Source organism: Mirounga leonina, unplaced genomic scaffold (genome assembly GCF_011800145.1).
Source record: "Mirounga leonina isolate KUSES-001 unplaced genomic scaffold, KU_Mleo_1.0 Mir_101799, whole genome shotgun sequence".
NCBI lineage: Eukaryota > Metazoa > Chordata > Mammalia > Carnivora > Phocidae > Mirounga > Mirounga leonina.
The window spans coordinates 527,836-540,409 of NW_023270210.1; the positions used below are offsets into that span (position 1 = coordinate 527,836).

The window sequence follows — 12,574 nt, forward strand, 5'->3', positions numbered from 1 at the left end:
AGGAAAACTGGATAGAAACATGCAAAAGAATGAAACTGGGCCACTTTCTTATACCATACATAAAAAGAAATTAAAATGGATTAAAGGCCTAAATGTGAGACCTGAAACCATCAAAATCCTAGAGGAGAACACAGGCAGTAACCTCTTTGACATCAGCCATAGCAACTTCTTTCTAGATATGTTTCCTGAGGCAAGGAAAACAAAAGCAAAAATGAACTATTGGGACTTCATCAAGATAAAAAGCTTCTGCATGGCAAAGGAAACAATCAACAAAACGAAAAGGCAACCCTCAGAACGGGAAAAGATATTTGCAAATGACATGTCTGATAAAGGGTTAGTATCCAAAATATATAAAGAACTTATAAAACTGAATACCAAAAAAACAAATAATCCAGTTTAAAAATGGGCAGAAGACATGAACAGACACAAGGAATAGAGGAATAAAAAATCCCATAAGATATATAGAAAAGGAAAAATTAAATTAAATGACACATGCAAATCCAAGTATATAAATGATTACAATAACAAAATCTAATAAAAAAGCAAAGATTGTGAGAGTGGATTTTTAAAAATGATACAACTATATATACAGTAGAAATGCTTAATAACCCACAATACAAACTGAAAGTAAAAAAAATATGGCAAAAGATGTATCACACAAACAACAACTGCAAAAAAGCTGAAATGTTTATGCTAGTGTCACACAAAATAGATTTCCAAACAGGAATATTTCATAATGATAAAAGTGTCAATCCATCATGAAGTATAAATAAATAAATAAATAAATATAAATAAAAATCTATTGTATTTTGGGGGAGGGAGGAGAAGGAGCCAATGCAATGGTTAGTCTTTAGTGGAAGGAAGACACTTCACAGCACATTTTGAGTAAGTTAGTACAAAGGCTCAGTGGGCCAACTGGTGGGGCACCAGCTTGTAATGGGTTCCACAGCTAGGGCATCACTGGATCTCACCTTTGTGCAGCCAGAAACAGATGAAGGCACTATTGTCCTCTTCAAAGATGCAGCCCACTATTTGCTTGTTGGTGATAGATGGGACTAAATTAGGGTCTTCTTTGGTGCCTGAAGTTGCCTGTGGGGCTAGCATATTTATGGGTCTAGCCCCTTCCATGCAGTCATCATGACCTCCCTCTCCAGCCCAGCTGCCTGCTCGTCTCAGTAGGAACACCACCTGCAGATGCCATGAAGTGCACCATGGTGACTCCACTGGGACCATGGGCCCTGAGGTCCTGCATGGCCAGCACTCCAATTCCACGAAGTAACCTAGAAGCCATCACATCCACCACAAACAGCCTCTGTTGTATTTTTATACACTTGCAATGAACAATCTGAAAATAAAATTAAGAAAACAACTCCATTCACAATAGCATCAAAAAGAATAAAATACTTAGAAATAACTTAACAAAAGAAGTGTAAGACTTGTAAACTGAAAACTAAGAAACATTGTTAAAAGAAATTTTAAAAGACCTACATATATGGAAAAACATCCTATGTTCAAGCATTAGGAGACTTAATTTAATTTAATTTTATTTTATTAAGATGAATATACTCCTCAAATTGATCTATAAATTTAATAAAATCTCAATCAATCCCAGCTGCCTTATTTGCAGAAATTGACAAGCTCATCTTAAAATTCATATGGAATTAAAAGAGGCCCCAAATAACCAAAACAATCTTGGAAAAGAACACAGGAGGAGGACTCACACTTCCTGATTTCAAAACTTACTACAAAGCTACAATAATCAAGACAATGTGTTACTGGCATAAGACTAGACATACAAACCAATGGAATAAAACTGAGAGTCCAGAAATAAACCCATAGTCTATGGTCAATTGATTTTCAAACAAGAGTGCCAAAATCATTCAATGGGGAAAGAATATCCTCTCCCAACAAATGGTGCTTGGACAACTAGATATCCATACATAAAAGAATTAAGCTGGATCCCTACCTCTAGCATATTTAAAAATTAACTCGAAATAGAGCATAGACCTAAATGTATGAGTTAAAACTACAAAAATCTTAGAAGAAAGCCTAGGAGTGAATCTTCATGATGTTGGATTTGGCAAAGTACTCTTAGACATGACACCAGAAGCATGAGCAACAAAAGGGAAAAAAAGATAAGTTCTATTTCAGCAAAATTTAAAACTCTGTGCTTCAAAAGACACCTTCAAGAAAGTGCAAAAAGGGTACACAGAGTTCAGAGTACGAAGTTTCTGCGGGCTACATGGGTAGGAATTGGCTGGTTGTATTTAGAGGGACTATCAATGGACACCCAAAAGGACATTCAACCCCCAAAGCGGCAGCCAATGATACATATCTGCAGAGAATGTCACCCAGAAAATGAAATAAAATCCAGGGATCCGATCAGATGCAGAGAATGTGGATACAGAATAATGTACAAGAAAAGGACTAAAAGATTGGTGGTTTTTGATGCTCAATGAAACATGGAATTCAGAGGATTATCTTCATTTGTACTTGGATTTGCTGTTAATGTTGTATAGCTTTTGATCAGTGTACATACCTTTACAAATACAAATAACATTTCATTTTAAAATCCATCTTGTAAAAAAAAATAAAAAAATAAAATCCATCTTGTATTTAGATATCTATTTAATAGTTTCTATAAAGAAAAGTTTTTTGTTCAATTACATGATTTATAATTTACTTTTATTGTATATGTAATCTGACACAGAGTGAAACTTTCAAGTGCTTCCCTAAACCACTCTTTTAATTAAGGCCTAGAATCTTTTGGGATTCTTGTTAAAAATGAAGTTTTCTAGGGCCCTGTGAAGGTCTGAGTAAGTAAGTTCCTTGGGAACTACTGTTTTACATCACCAACTTTGTAAACTCTCCAGCATCATTTTGTATTGAGTATACCAATGTACTTAGCATGCATGCATTATTTTGAGTTAAATTTTTCATTTAAAAAAAAAGGCTACACAGAGTGGGAGAAATACTTACAAATCATATATGTGATAAAGGACTTGTACCTAGAATATATAAAGAATTCTTATAACTCAATAATAAAAAGACAAATAACCGAGTTTAAAAGTGGGGAAAGGATCTGAGTCTACATTTCTTCAAGGAAGATACACAAGTGGCCAATAAGAATGTAAAAATATGCACATTGTCATTAGTCTTCAGGGAAATGCAAATCAAAACCACAATGAGCTATACCGCTTCACACCCACTAGGATGTCTAGAGTCAAAAAGTCAGAAAATAACAAGTGTTGGAGAAGAAACAGAGCAATAAGAACCCTCATACATTGCAGCCACTATGGAAAACAGTCTGGCATTACCTCAAAGCATTCAACATTCAGTCACCACTGAACTCAGAAATTCCACTCCTAGGTTCAAAGCCAAAAGAGTTCAAACATGTGTTCAGACAGACATTTGGAAACAAATGATCAGAGCAGCATTATTTATAATAGCCAAACGGTAGAAACAACCCAAATGTCCATCAATAGATAAATGGATTACCAAAATGGTACATCCACACAGTGGAATATTACTCAGTCATAAAAATGAATGTGGATGAACCTTTAAAACATTATAGTAAGTGAAAAAAGCCAGTTATAAAGCCAGAAAAATTTTCTATGAAAAGAAGCCACATATTGTATAATTCCCTTTGTATGAGATGTCCCAAATAAGGAAATCTATAGAGACAGAAAGTAGATTAGTGGTTGCCTAGGGCTAGGAGGGAAGGATGATAGAGGGGGGATGGGCTAAAAGGTAGGGGTCCGTTTTGGGGATGATGAAAATATTTTAAAATCGACTGTGGTGAGGATTGCACAACTCTGTGACTATACTAAAAACCATTGAATTGTACACTTCAAATGAGCAAATAGTATGGTATGTGAATTATATATCAATAAAACTGTTTTTTAATTTAGTAAGGCAATGATAAGGGATTATATTTTAAAAAAAAAAAGAACAAAGGATTCGGAGAGGCCATTCCCGGAAGAGGAAACACAAATGGTCAATGCACAAGAAATGGTATTGACCTCATTAGTAGTCAGGGAAATGTAAAACAAAGCAATGAGCACGTTTTTATTTAACTACATCAGACTGGCAAGAATTCAGAAAGACTATAACATGATGCTTGAAAAAAATGTGAAGAAATGGCCTTTTCACATATTGCTAAGTAGAATTTACATTGCTAAGTATTTTTACAATGTATAATGCCCAAATCCATTACATTTAAAATGTTCATACTCTTTGACTTCCCGGTCCGTTTTGAAAGACTCTATCTCACACAAATAACATATGTGTGACTATACTTAGAATCATTATTGCAGCATTGTCATGGTAAAAGGAAAATGAGTTGGAAATGGAGGATGTCTATGATTCTTTATTAATTGCAAAAAACAAATGCCAGAATAATGGTCCAATTTGATCCAATCTTTGTAAAAATCAAACAGCAATAAATTTTTATGTGTATATATATTTGCATGGCAATACACATGAAAGAATATATCCCAAGTTGTTAATATCTTGGGGAGGGAGGGGTCAGATAATTATGGATCTACCTTTTTGTGTACATTTTGGATTGTTTTGCTAGTTTTAATGAAAAGGTATTACTTTTGCTATTTGGAGATAGAGAAAAAAAATTAAGAAGAGGCGGTGGGTGGAGGAATGAGAAAGGAAAGGAAGGCGCATGATTTTTTTTCCGCGGCTGTTTCTGTGTGCGCTCCTTTTACAGACAGTGTGGCAGCCCCGGGCGTCGCGTCTACGCGCGGGATTACAGTAACTCGGTTGTCAGTGATGAGTCAGAGTGCGTGGTGCTGATGCTGCTGCCATTTCATCACCTCTGCGAGCGCAGCATCCATTCCTTCGCTCTCCCTGCGCCTGGGCCTACCTCGCCTCAGGCTCCCAGGCCAGCGATGTGCTCGCTGCCGATCTAGATCCGGACCAAGCCACGCTCTCCGAGGCCTCGGCTGGGCGCCCCTCTCGCCGCCCACGGCCGGCCCGGGCCAAGGAGACCTGCTGATCCCCGGCCATGGAGGCCATCTGGCTATACCAGTTCCGGCTCATTGTCATCGGGGATTCCACGGTGGGCAAGTCCTGTCTGATCCGCCGCTTCACCGAAGGCCGCTTTGCCCAGGTTTCGGACCCCACTGTGGGAGTGGATTTTTTCTCCCGTCTGGTGGAGATCGAGCCAGGAAAACGCATCAAGCTCCAGATCTGGGATACCGCGGGTCAAGAAAGGTTCAGGTGGGAGCGCAGCCGGGGCCGCGAGCAGTGGGAGGGTCTTCGCGGCTTGAACAACCCCTGGGGAAAGAGGACTTCCTGGTCCTGGTCGCGGCCCCATAGGGACGATACCAAGGGTCTGGGGATTTCTGCTCAAGCCCACCTTCAGCTAGCCGGGAGTTCAGTGCAGGGTAAGAAGCACCCTGGCAGGGAGGCCAGTCGATAATACGTATTGCTTGCACAATTCCACCAATCTGCCCCTTGGTGGCTAATAAACTAGCTGGAATTGGTCACGGTAATTATCAATCGCAGTCCTTATGCTATATTACTTTCAAAAACGTTTCCAGGTCATCCTAACTTAACTGACAGGTATAGACAGATGATATACAGGATAGCTACTTATAGACCTAGATACAGATATAGATATATAGAGATACACATAACTATATGAAATAGATACTGATGATTGATTCCTTCTTGCAACCAGCACACATTCAGAGATCATCCACTGCATGCCAGGCGCTGGGCTTGTTTCTGGGGAAACAGCCCGACGAAACACACAAGAGGATGCCTTGTAAACAAAACAGACACAGGCCCTTCCCTCTTAGAACTTCTGTGCTGGCATAGTGGGAGGAAATACATAATCAGCAATTATACAAAAGAGTGTCTTGTTCATATTTGTATGCCCACTCCCTACTATAACGCTCAGCATATAATGAGTAGCCAATGAACAGGCTTAATTTTCTCCTACAACCCTTTGTCTTTCCTTTGTAGTATGCATCATGCGTAATTATATGTCTGAACACAGAAAAGGCTACCTGGAGAAGATGACTACCCAAGCAAAGACAGGAAAAGCCCAGGGACAGAAGGCAGCACGTATTAAGACAAGTGAGAGAGAGCAGTGTACACAGAAAACTTTGAGAGAACAATTTGAGCTAAAGTCACATAAGGCAGCAGGAACTAGATCAAAAGGACTCAATAGCCTTTATTCATTTTCAAATACGTTTATGATTATTTATTCATTTATTGAACACTAATTGAGCATAGAAAATACTGGTTAGGTAGTCAAAGAAGAGTAGAGAGAAGAGTTTACTACAAACTTGTCTCCACCCCACCCCACCCCCCCCCACCTCCCACAAACAACACTTGTGACAAATATCCTTGTACAGGTTCACTTTGAATTGATGAAATTTCTCATATTAGAAGTGAAAAAAGGTGTCTTTTATATGTTTACTGGAATCTCTTTCTGTATGAAAAGCCTTTTCATATCTACCGCTTATTATTTATTCGGTGATATTGATTTGAAAGTTTTTTATAGATTATTATCCTTTTCTGTCATATATGTTATAAAATATTCTCCTGGTTTGTCATTTGTCTTTGAACTTTAAGAAAATTTTTTGATGAATGGAAGTTTTAATTTTTATGTAGCCCTATATTGTGTTTAGAAAGGGCTTTGTTACTTTCTAAATACTCACAAACCATTAATATAATAATGTCTTTTAGAGTTTTGACAGGGATCTACAGCTTGCTCACCAATTTCCTGAACCAAGTTGTTCACGAATCAAAACCTTTGTTCGTGTTGAATTTTCTGATTACACCTACCATTCTCCATGAACCTTTAAACATAAGAGAATTAGAAATGCTTCCAGTCTCCAGGGCTGATTTGCCTGGTTCTGGAGACTTGAACTCATTTGTAACATTTGTTCTTACTATCATCTAGCTTGGACTGTAGTTCCCTGGACAATGTTCTCTTATCATTGGGCCATTTGTCCTAAGCCTTAAGCTATCGAGTCCCTCATTGTTTATCTTTTTCATCGAAGGAGACACAAAACCTAAAAATAGACATAGATCAAAAAGCACAGTAGTCTAAAACAAGTGATTGTAGAGGCAAATAGTTCGACACCTTCTAATAAGCTCTAATATGCTCTAAGTAAAGCACCCTAACATATGTATGCTCCTCAACTCAAGAAGTTAAAATATTGGACGTTTCTTGTTTAAGTACAGCAAAGGTTAGGTTTTAGAAATATTCCAGGTACACCGCTTTAAATAAGTTGTATCATTTTAAGGGGAAATTTTTGCTATTTGGGCAGTTTTTCCCAGTGGTAGCTCCTGAGTCAGCCTCTCTGAAATGTGTCAGGAAATAGGGCTGACAGGCACTCTGCTCGACACCTTCGCAGACCATTCTTATTTTTCCCATTTCTACATGGCCTAGAAAATAAAAAACAAAATGTGTTTCTCCTCAGAGAAGAGATGGAGGACCCCCTTAGAGTTAAAGAAGAAGTGATAAATGGGAAAAAATGGAGTATATTGCAACATACGTATATATACTCATAAACATTTTCTGTCATCTATCATAAATTCACTTCTAATCTTTTTAAATTCTCTTTCAACTGCTAGAATTTATCATGAGCTCTCCAGGTCAGAGAACATTTTAACATTCATTATTTCACTTTTCTTCATAATAACCTGTGACTTTGGTATCCCATTTTGCCAGGGTGGGAGAGTGAGCCGTAGTTCTACCTGAATCAAGGGAAAATGCCTGTAAGGCCATGAGCATTCTTTTCCAGAAGATGCTATCTCTTAGTGTTGCCCAATTGAAAATTCATGTGTTATTATTATTACAGATGACATTTGCATTCCATTGTTTAAAAAAAAGAAAATCATCTTTACTAAAGGACTGTGTCAGTAACCAGACACACTAGAATACACTGAGTTCATCGAAGTACAGGAGTTTGGGCATGGCCTTTATTCTTTACTTCTTTCTTGTGTTTTAGATCCATCACTCGCGCCTACTACAGGAACTCAGTAGGTGGTCTTCTCTTATTTGACATTACCAACCGCAGGTCCTTCCAGAATGTCCATGAGTGGTTAGAAGAGACCAAAGTGCACGTTCAGCCCTACCAAATTGTATTTGTTCTGGTGGGTCACAAGTGTGACCTGGATACACAGAGGCAAGTGACTCGCCACGAGGCAGAGAAACTGGCTGCTGCGTACGGCATGAAGTACATTGAAACGTCAGCCCGAGACGCCATTAATGTGGAGAAAGCCTTCACAGACCTGACAAGAGACATATATGAGCTGGTTAAAAGGGGGGATATTACAATCCAGGAGGGATGGGAAGGGGTGAAGAGTGGATTTGTACCAAATGTGGTTCACTCTTCAGAAGAGGTTGTCAAATCAGAAAGGAGATGTTTGTGCTAGTCAGCTGTTTTATTTCCAAAACACGCTCTCCCACCTGAACTTAAAAGTGATCAAAATGAAAAGAATCCCTGCGTGACTGAATGGACTCAACCTCCATTTTACATACAAGTGAGCCTCCTTCTCAAGGGGTTTCTGACAGGCTGTGGGTGGGTGGATGTGGGAGCCTGGGTGCTGTGACCGAGGGACTAAATTACTGATATGGGCCAGGCACTGTTTGTGGCCCATTCTGGGCAGTGGCTGCTCCATGTGCCCTTTGTGGATCACATGTCAAGGGGCTGAGGTTTGGGGAGCTAGGCTCCAGAAAAATACACCCACAGACAGAATAACTATTTGTTGGTGTTCCAGCTCATTCATAGGTCACAAACATAAAGATATATGTAAAGGGGAAAAAAGTATCACATTGGAAACAATTCGCAAAACTAAAAATGACTATGAGATCAACTTAATCAGTGAGACTATCCCACACCAAGTGTGTGTGCTGGGTTTCGTTGTAAGGGACCGATTGGCTTCTAAACAGCTCATCCGGAGAATGAGGGGCATGGACCAGCTATTTACTATGACCCTTTCTAGGCCTGCTGTTCTAGTAAAATTGGTGTGACTATGAAAAGGGAGGCCATTACACATACTGATGTTATCACATTCCAGAAAATGTACACCCTTGTGATGGAATAACCAACAGCGTGAAAGAAACTGTCCCATGCAAATTACCACATAAGTAGAAGAAACAGTGTAATCCATGCCATACCCTCTGTCCCTTCTGACCATGCCTTGAGTTTCACCTGCCTGACTCTTCAGGTACAGGGACTGCTGAGTACCTGCTCAACAAGAGGCGCTGTGACCCTGCAAACAGTCCCTTGAATTACTTACTGATCATCACAACAGGCCTGTGAGGTTTTCTTCCCCATTTTACAAGAGTAAACTAAGAAGCAGGAGATTCACTTGGCTAAGGGGAAGGTCTCCTGACTCCTAGTTCTTGTTCCACTGCATCATCTTGTGCCTGCTATCAGATGAATGAACTGTTATTAATTTGTTTACTTTGGAAGAGATATGACTGTAAATAAATGTTCTCTACATGTTAGGATATGTTTCCTTATTGCTTACGACTCAGCTATAATCCTGAGGGAACCTGGGGATGAAACAAAAGGTAAAGCCAATTCAGATATCATTGACAAGAGGGCTTTAAATGAGTAAATAACTGCACAACTCAAAACACACAGTTTTAATGTGTTCTTATCACTGAAACACAGTGGACATATCATTGAAAGGAACCAAATACAGCAATGGGGAGTGGGATGGGGATAAAATACTCAACTCACAATGACCTTAGCCACCTGTTTGCCATATAACTACACTGGATTCTTGGCTATCCTGGAGAGTCAGCTCTTAATTCTCAGGTGAACAGACATCTAATTGCATCAGAAAATTGAAATGGTTGGCTTAAGCTTCCATTATCTTCTTGAAGAGAGGTCATGCTTTAAATTATTCTTTGGACTGTAGCCAGTTGAGCTAGGCAAAAGCCATACCTTTCACAGTAAGAAAACAATTCTGAATAGTCAGGTTTCTCATATGCATTGTGATAGGAAGGCCTGACAATGGTAAATTGCTTTGACATATAATATTGAACTTCAGTATGAATGTGACTGAATCTGAACGTTTGGGAATTTACTTCAGCCAGAATGAAGCAGCCAAATAATGAAAATTATGGAAACAAACCACCTTGGACCAACCTGCAGCATCAACTACAAGTGAACCAATCATCATCTCTACGTTCATGCCACATGACCTGGCTTGGGTGGAGTAATTAAGTTGCCAGCTTTGTGGTTTCAGAAGGCAAATAAAAGATGGTAAATGGGCTTAAGACAAAGTTTCACCAACTACTATACTTAATTATATTAAGAAGATTCTGAAAGCAAGATTATCCAGTGGATAAATGAGTGGATTCTGTCAGTTCAAAAAAAAAAAAAAAGGATAGAAACAAAACTTTACAGTTTTCTTGTCTAAAATACATTATATGTATACTGTTCTCATTCCTTGCATTTTTTTAGGCAGGTTTAAAAATACTCAGCACAGGATCCAGCAAAGGTGGCTGAGCTTAATTGCTTAAACAAGTTCTAGAAATTTTAAAAATCATTTTAGTAGAATTCAGTGCTGTTGTCACTGCAATAAGTGGGTTTTAGAAAATAAGTGTGAAAAAATCAGGTGTTAATACAATACTAAGGATAAAGCTTTAGAAGCTATTTTACTACATAGGTAAAAGAAAAGATCAACTAACTTGTAACAAAGACCACAACTGCATGTTGGATTAGATTGTCTCCTATTCCAGAATAAAATGTACTGTAAACTTTTCCTCACTTTGTTGTGCATTGTAATGAAATGTGGAAAAATGTTTTCTTTAGCTGTATGTGAATGAGAATTTGCTTGTATTTAGTAAAATGGTTGATTATGTGACTGTGAGATTTCACGTGTGTGTTGTAGCTATTTCCACTATGCAAACAGTATTCACCAGCATCTCAAAGCTAGAACAAGAATATGATTTTTGAAAGATAGAATCATCACGTTGAAAGTCACAAAGGCCTCACTACTGCCTGAGAATCCCATGCCACTTCTGGAAAAGTTGGTTCTATCAAGCCTAAAGTTGAATGACTGCAATTTTTGGTCAACAATCTTAATTATGACACCGGGTAGCTGATCACAACTATTGTCATCCCTGGAATGTCTTCTGTTCCCCCAGGCTAAATTGTCTCAGCTTTTTCAGGTCCTACTATATGGCATGATTTTTTTGTCAGGATCCCTTGGAGTGTGGGGCCCAGATTAGAACACAACAGTTCAGAAGTGCCTGGGGTTTATAGTACATATTTAGGGGAGAGGAAAAAAGGGAAAGATGTTTGATTCTAAGTCTGGGCATAGGAAGGCTGAATTCCGCACAGCTTTATCATTTTTATAGTCATGGGTGAAGGAGGGAGGGAGGAAGGAAGGAAGGTAGAAAGGAAAGCCACCCATGTGACAGCATTTAATATAGTTTATCATTCCATTCTCCTTAAAACCCTCCCTAAAACCCCCAGGGCCTGATCATCTTTTCTTCAGTGAATTTCTTTGGTGACTTTATTCGGTCCCATGGCTGTAAATACCACATATAAGCCAATGAGTCCTGAATTTGTATCTCCAGCTTGTCCTTTCCCATGGACTCCAGACCTTTATAACCAACTGCCTAGCCAACATCTCCATTTGAATGTGTGTTAGGCATCAGAAATTTAACATGTCCCAAACCAAGTTAATTTTCCTTCCCAAATTTGTTTCTCCCATAACCTTTACTTCCTCAGTAAATGGCAACTTTGTCCTTCTGTGTACTTTTGCCAAAAACCTTGGAGTCATCCTTGACTCCTCTCTTTCATAGTCTACATTTGATGTATCTGGTTACGCTGGCTCTGCCTTAAAAGTAACCAGAATCTCTTTGGTGAGATGTTGAAATGTTCTTCAAACGCACCAAGCACATTCACACCTCAGGGCCTTTGTACTTGCTCCTTACTGTATCTGGAATTCTCTTTCCTGAGATAACTGTCTGGATTTATCCCTCACCTCCATGAAGTTCTGAAACCAACAGCCTCCAAAATCTGCAAGCAGCTTCCCAATTCTAGAGAAGATGTGGCTCCAGAAGCTGTTCTTGACAGTTCAACATAGAGTATAATTCTTTAGTCTTCCTGGGGAACAACAAAGTTGCACATGTCCAGTAAAGGGCAAAGAAACTTACTTAGAAGGAGAGAATGGAAAACCTGGAGAGTCTAGTTTCACAGGAAGGAGTGGACAGTGGTATCATAATGTAGCAGTGGATTCAGAAAGATTATGGCTAAAATATATCCATAGGATTCAAGGGAGCAGGAAGTCATGAGTGACCTGTCAGCACAGCATTGGTGGAATGATTTCTGCCTACACCAAGCTCCTTAGGAAGCTGTTGTTCTCAGTTCTGTTGGAGTTCCAATTCTTTTCTTTTCTTTTCTCAATTCCTTTCTTTTCTTTTCTCAATTCTTTTCTTGCTCTCCATTCTCTCCTCTACCTAGACAATCTTACCTTTGCTCATGACTCCAGTTACTGTCTTTGCATTGAGGACTCCCAAATGGAGGACTCCAGCCCATTCTTCTGAGCACTGTAACAATACAGCCAACTTGCC

The 12,574-nt window shown here is 39.0% G+C and overlaps 2 protein-coding genes and 1 pseudogene across 2 annotated transcripts; 2 read left to right on the forward strand and 1 right to left on the reverse strand.

Annotated features, from left to right (window-relative positions):
• Positions 1–903: 903 nt before the first annotated feature.
• On the reverse strand, positions 904–1,695 carry LOC118014320 (annotated as a pseudogene).
• A 290-nt stretch (positions 1,696–1,985) lies between these two features.
• LOC118014325 (DNA-directed RNA polymerases I, II, and III subunit RPABC4-like) lies at positions 1,986–2,598 on the forward strand. The gene has a single exon (XM_035010539.1). The coding sequence runs from the start codon at positions 2,112–2,114 to the stop codon at positions 2,457–2,459; it is 348 nt and encodes a 115-aa protein (XP_034866430.1). The 5' UTR covers positions 1,986–2,111; the 3' UTR covers positions 2,460–2,598.
• A 2,419-nt stretch (positions 2,599–5,017) lies between these two features.
• On the forward strand, positions 5,018–9,359 carry RAB39B (RAB39B, member RAS oncogene family). Its single transcript, XM_035010512.1, has 2 exons — positions 5,018–5,232; positions 7,983–9,359. The coding sequence occupies exons 1-2, from the start codon at positions 5,018–5,020 to the stop codon at positions 8,407–8,409; spliced, it is 642 nt and encodes a 213-aa protein (XP_034866403.1). The 3' UTR covers positions 8,410–9,359.
• Positions 9,360–12,574: the final 3,215 nt, after the last annotated feature.

What these genes read in the sequence shown, in the direction of transcription:
- RAB39B (XM_035010512.1), top strand. Translation starts at nt 5,018, where the DNA reads ATGGAGGCCATCTGGCTATACCAGTTCCGGCTCATTGTCATCGGGGAT. An exon ending in GCGGGTCAAGAAAGGTTCAG is followed by an intron (nt 5,233 to 7,982) that starts GTGGGAGCGCAG and finishes CTTGTGTTTTAG; the next exon opens with ATCCATCACTCGCGCCTACT.
- LOC118014325 (XM_035010539.1), top strand. Translation starts at nt 2,112, where the DNA reads ATGAGCAACAAAAGGGAAAAAAAGATAAGTTCTATTTCAGCAAAATTT.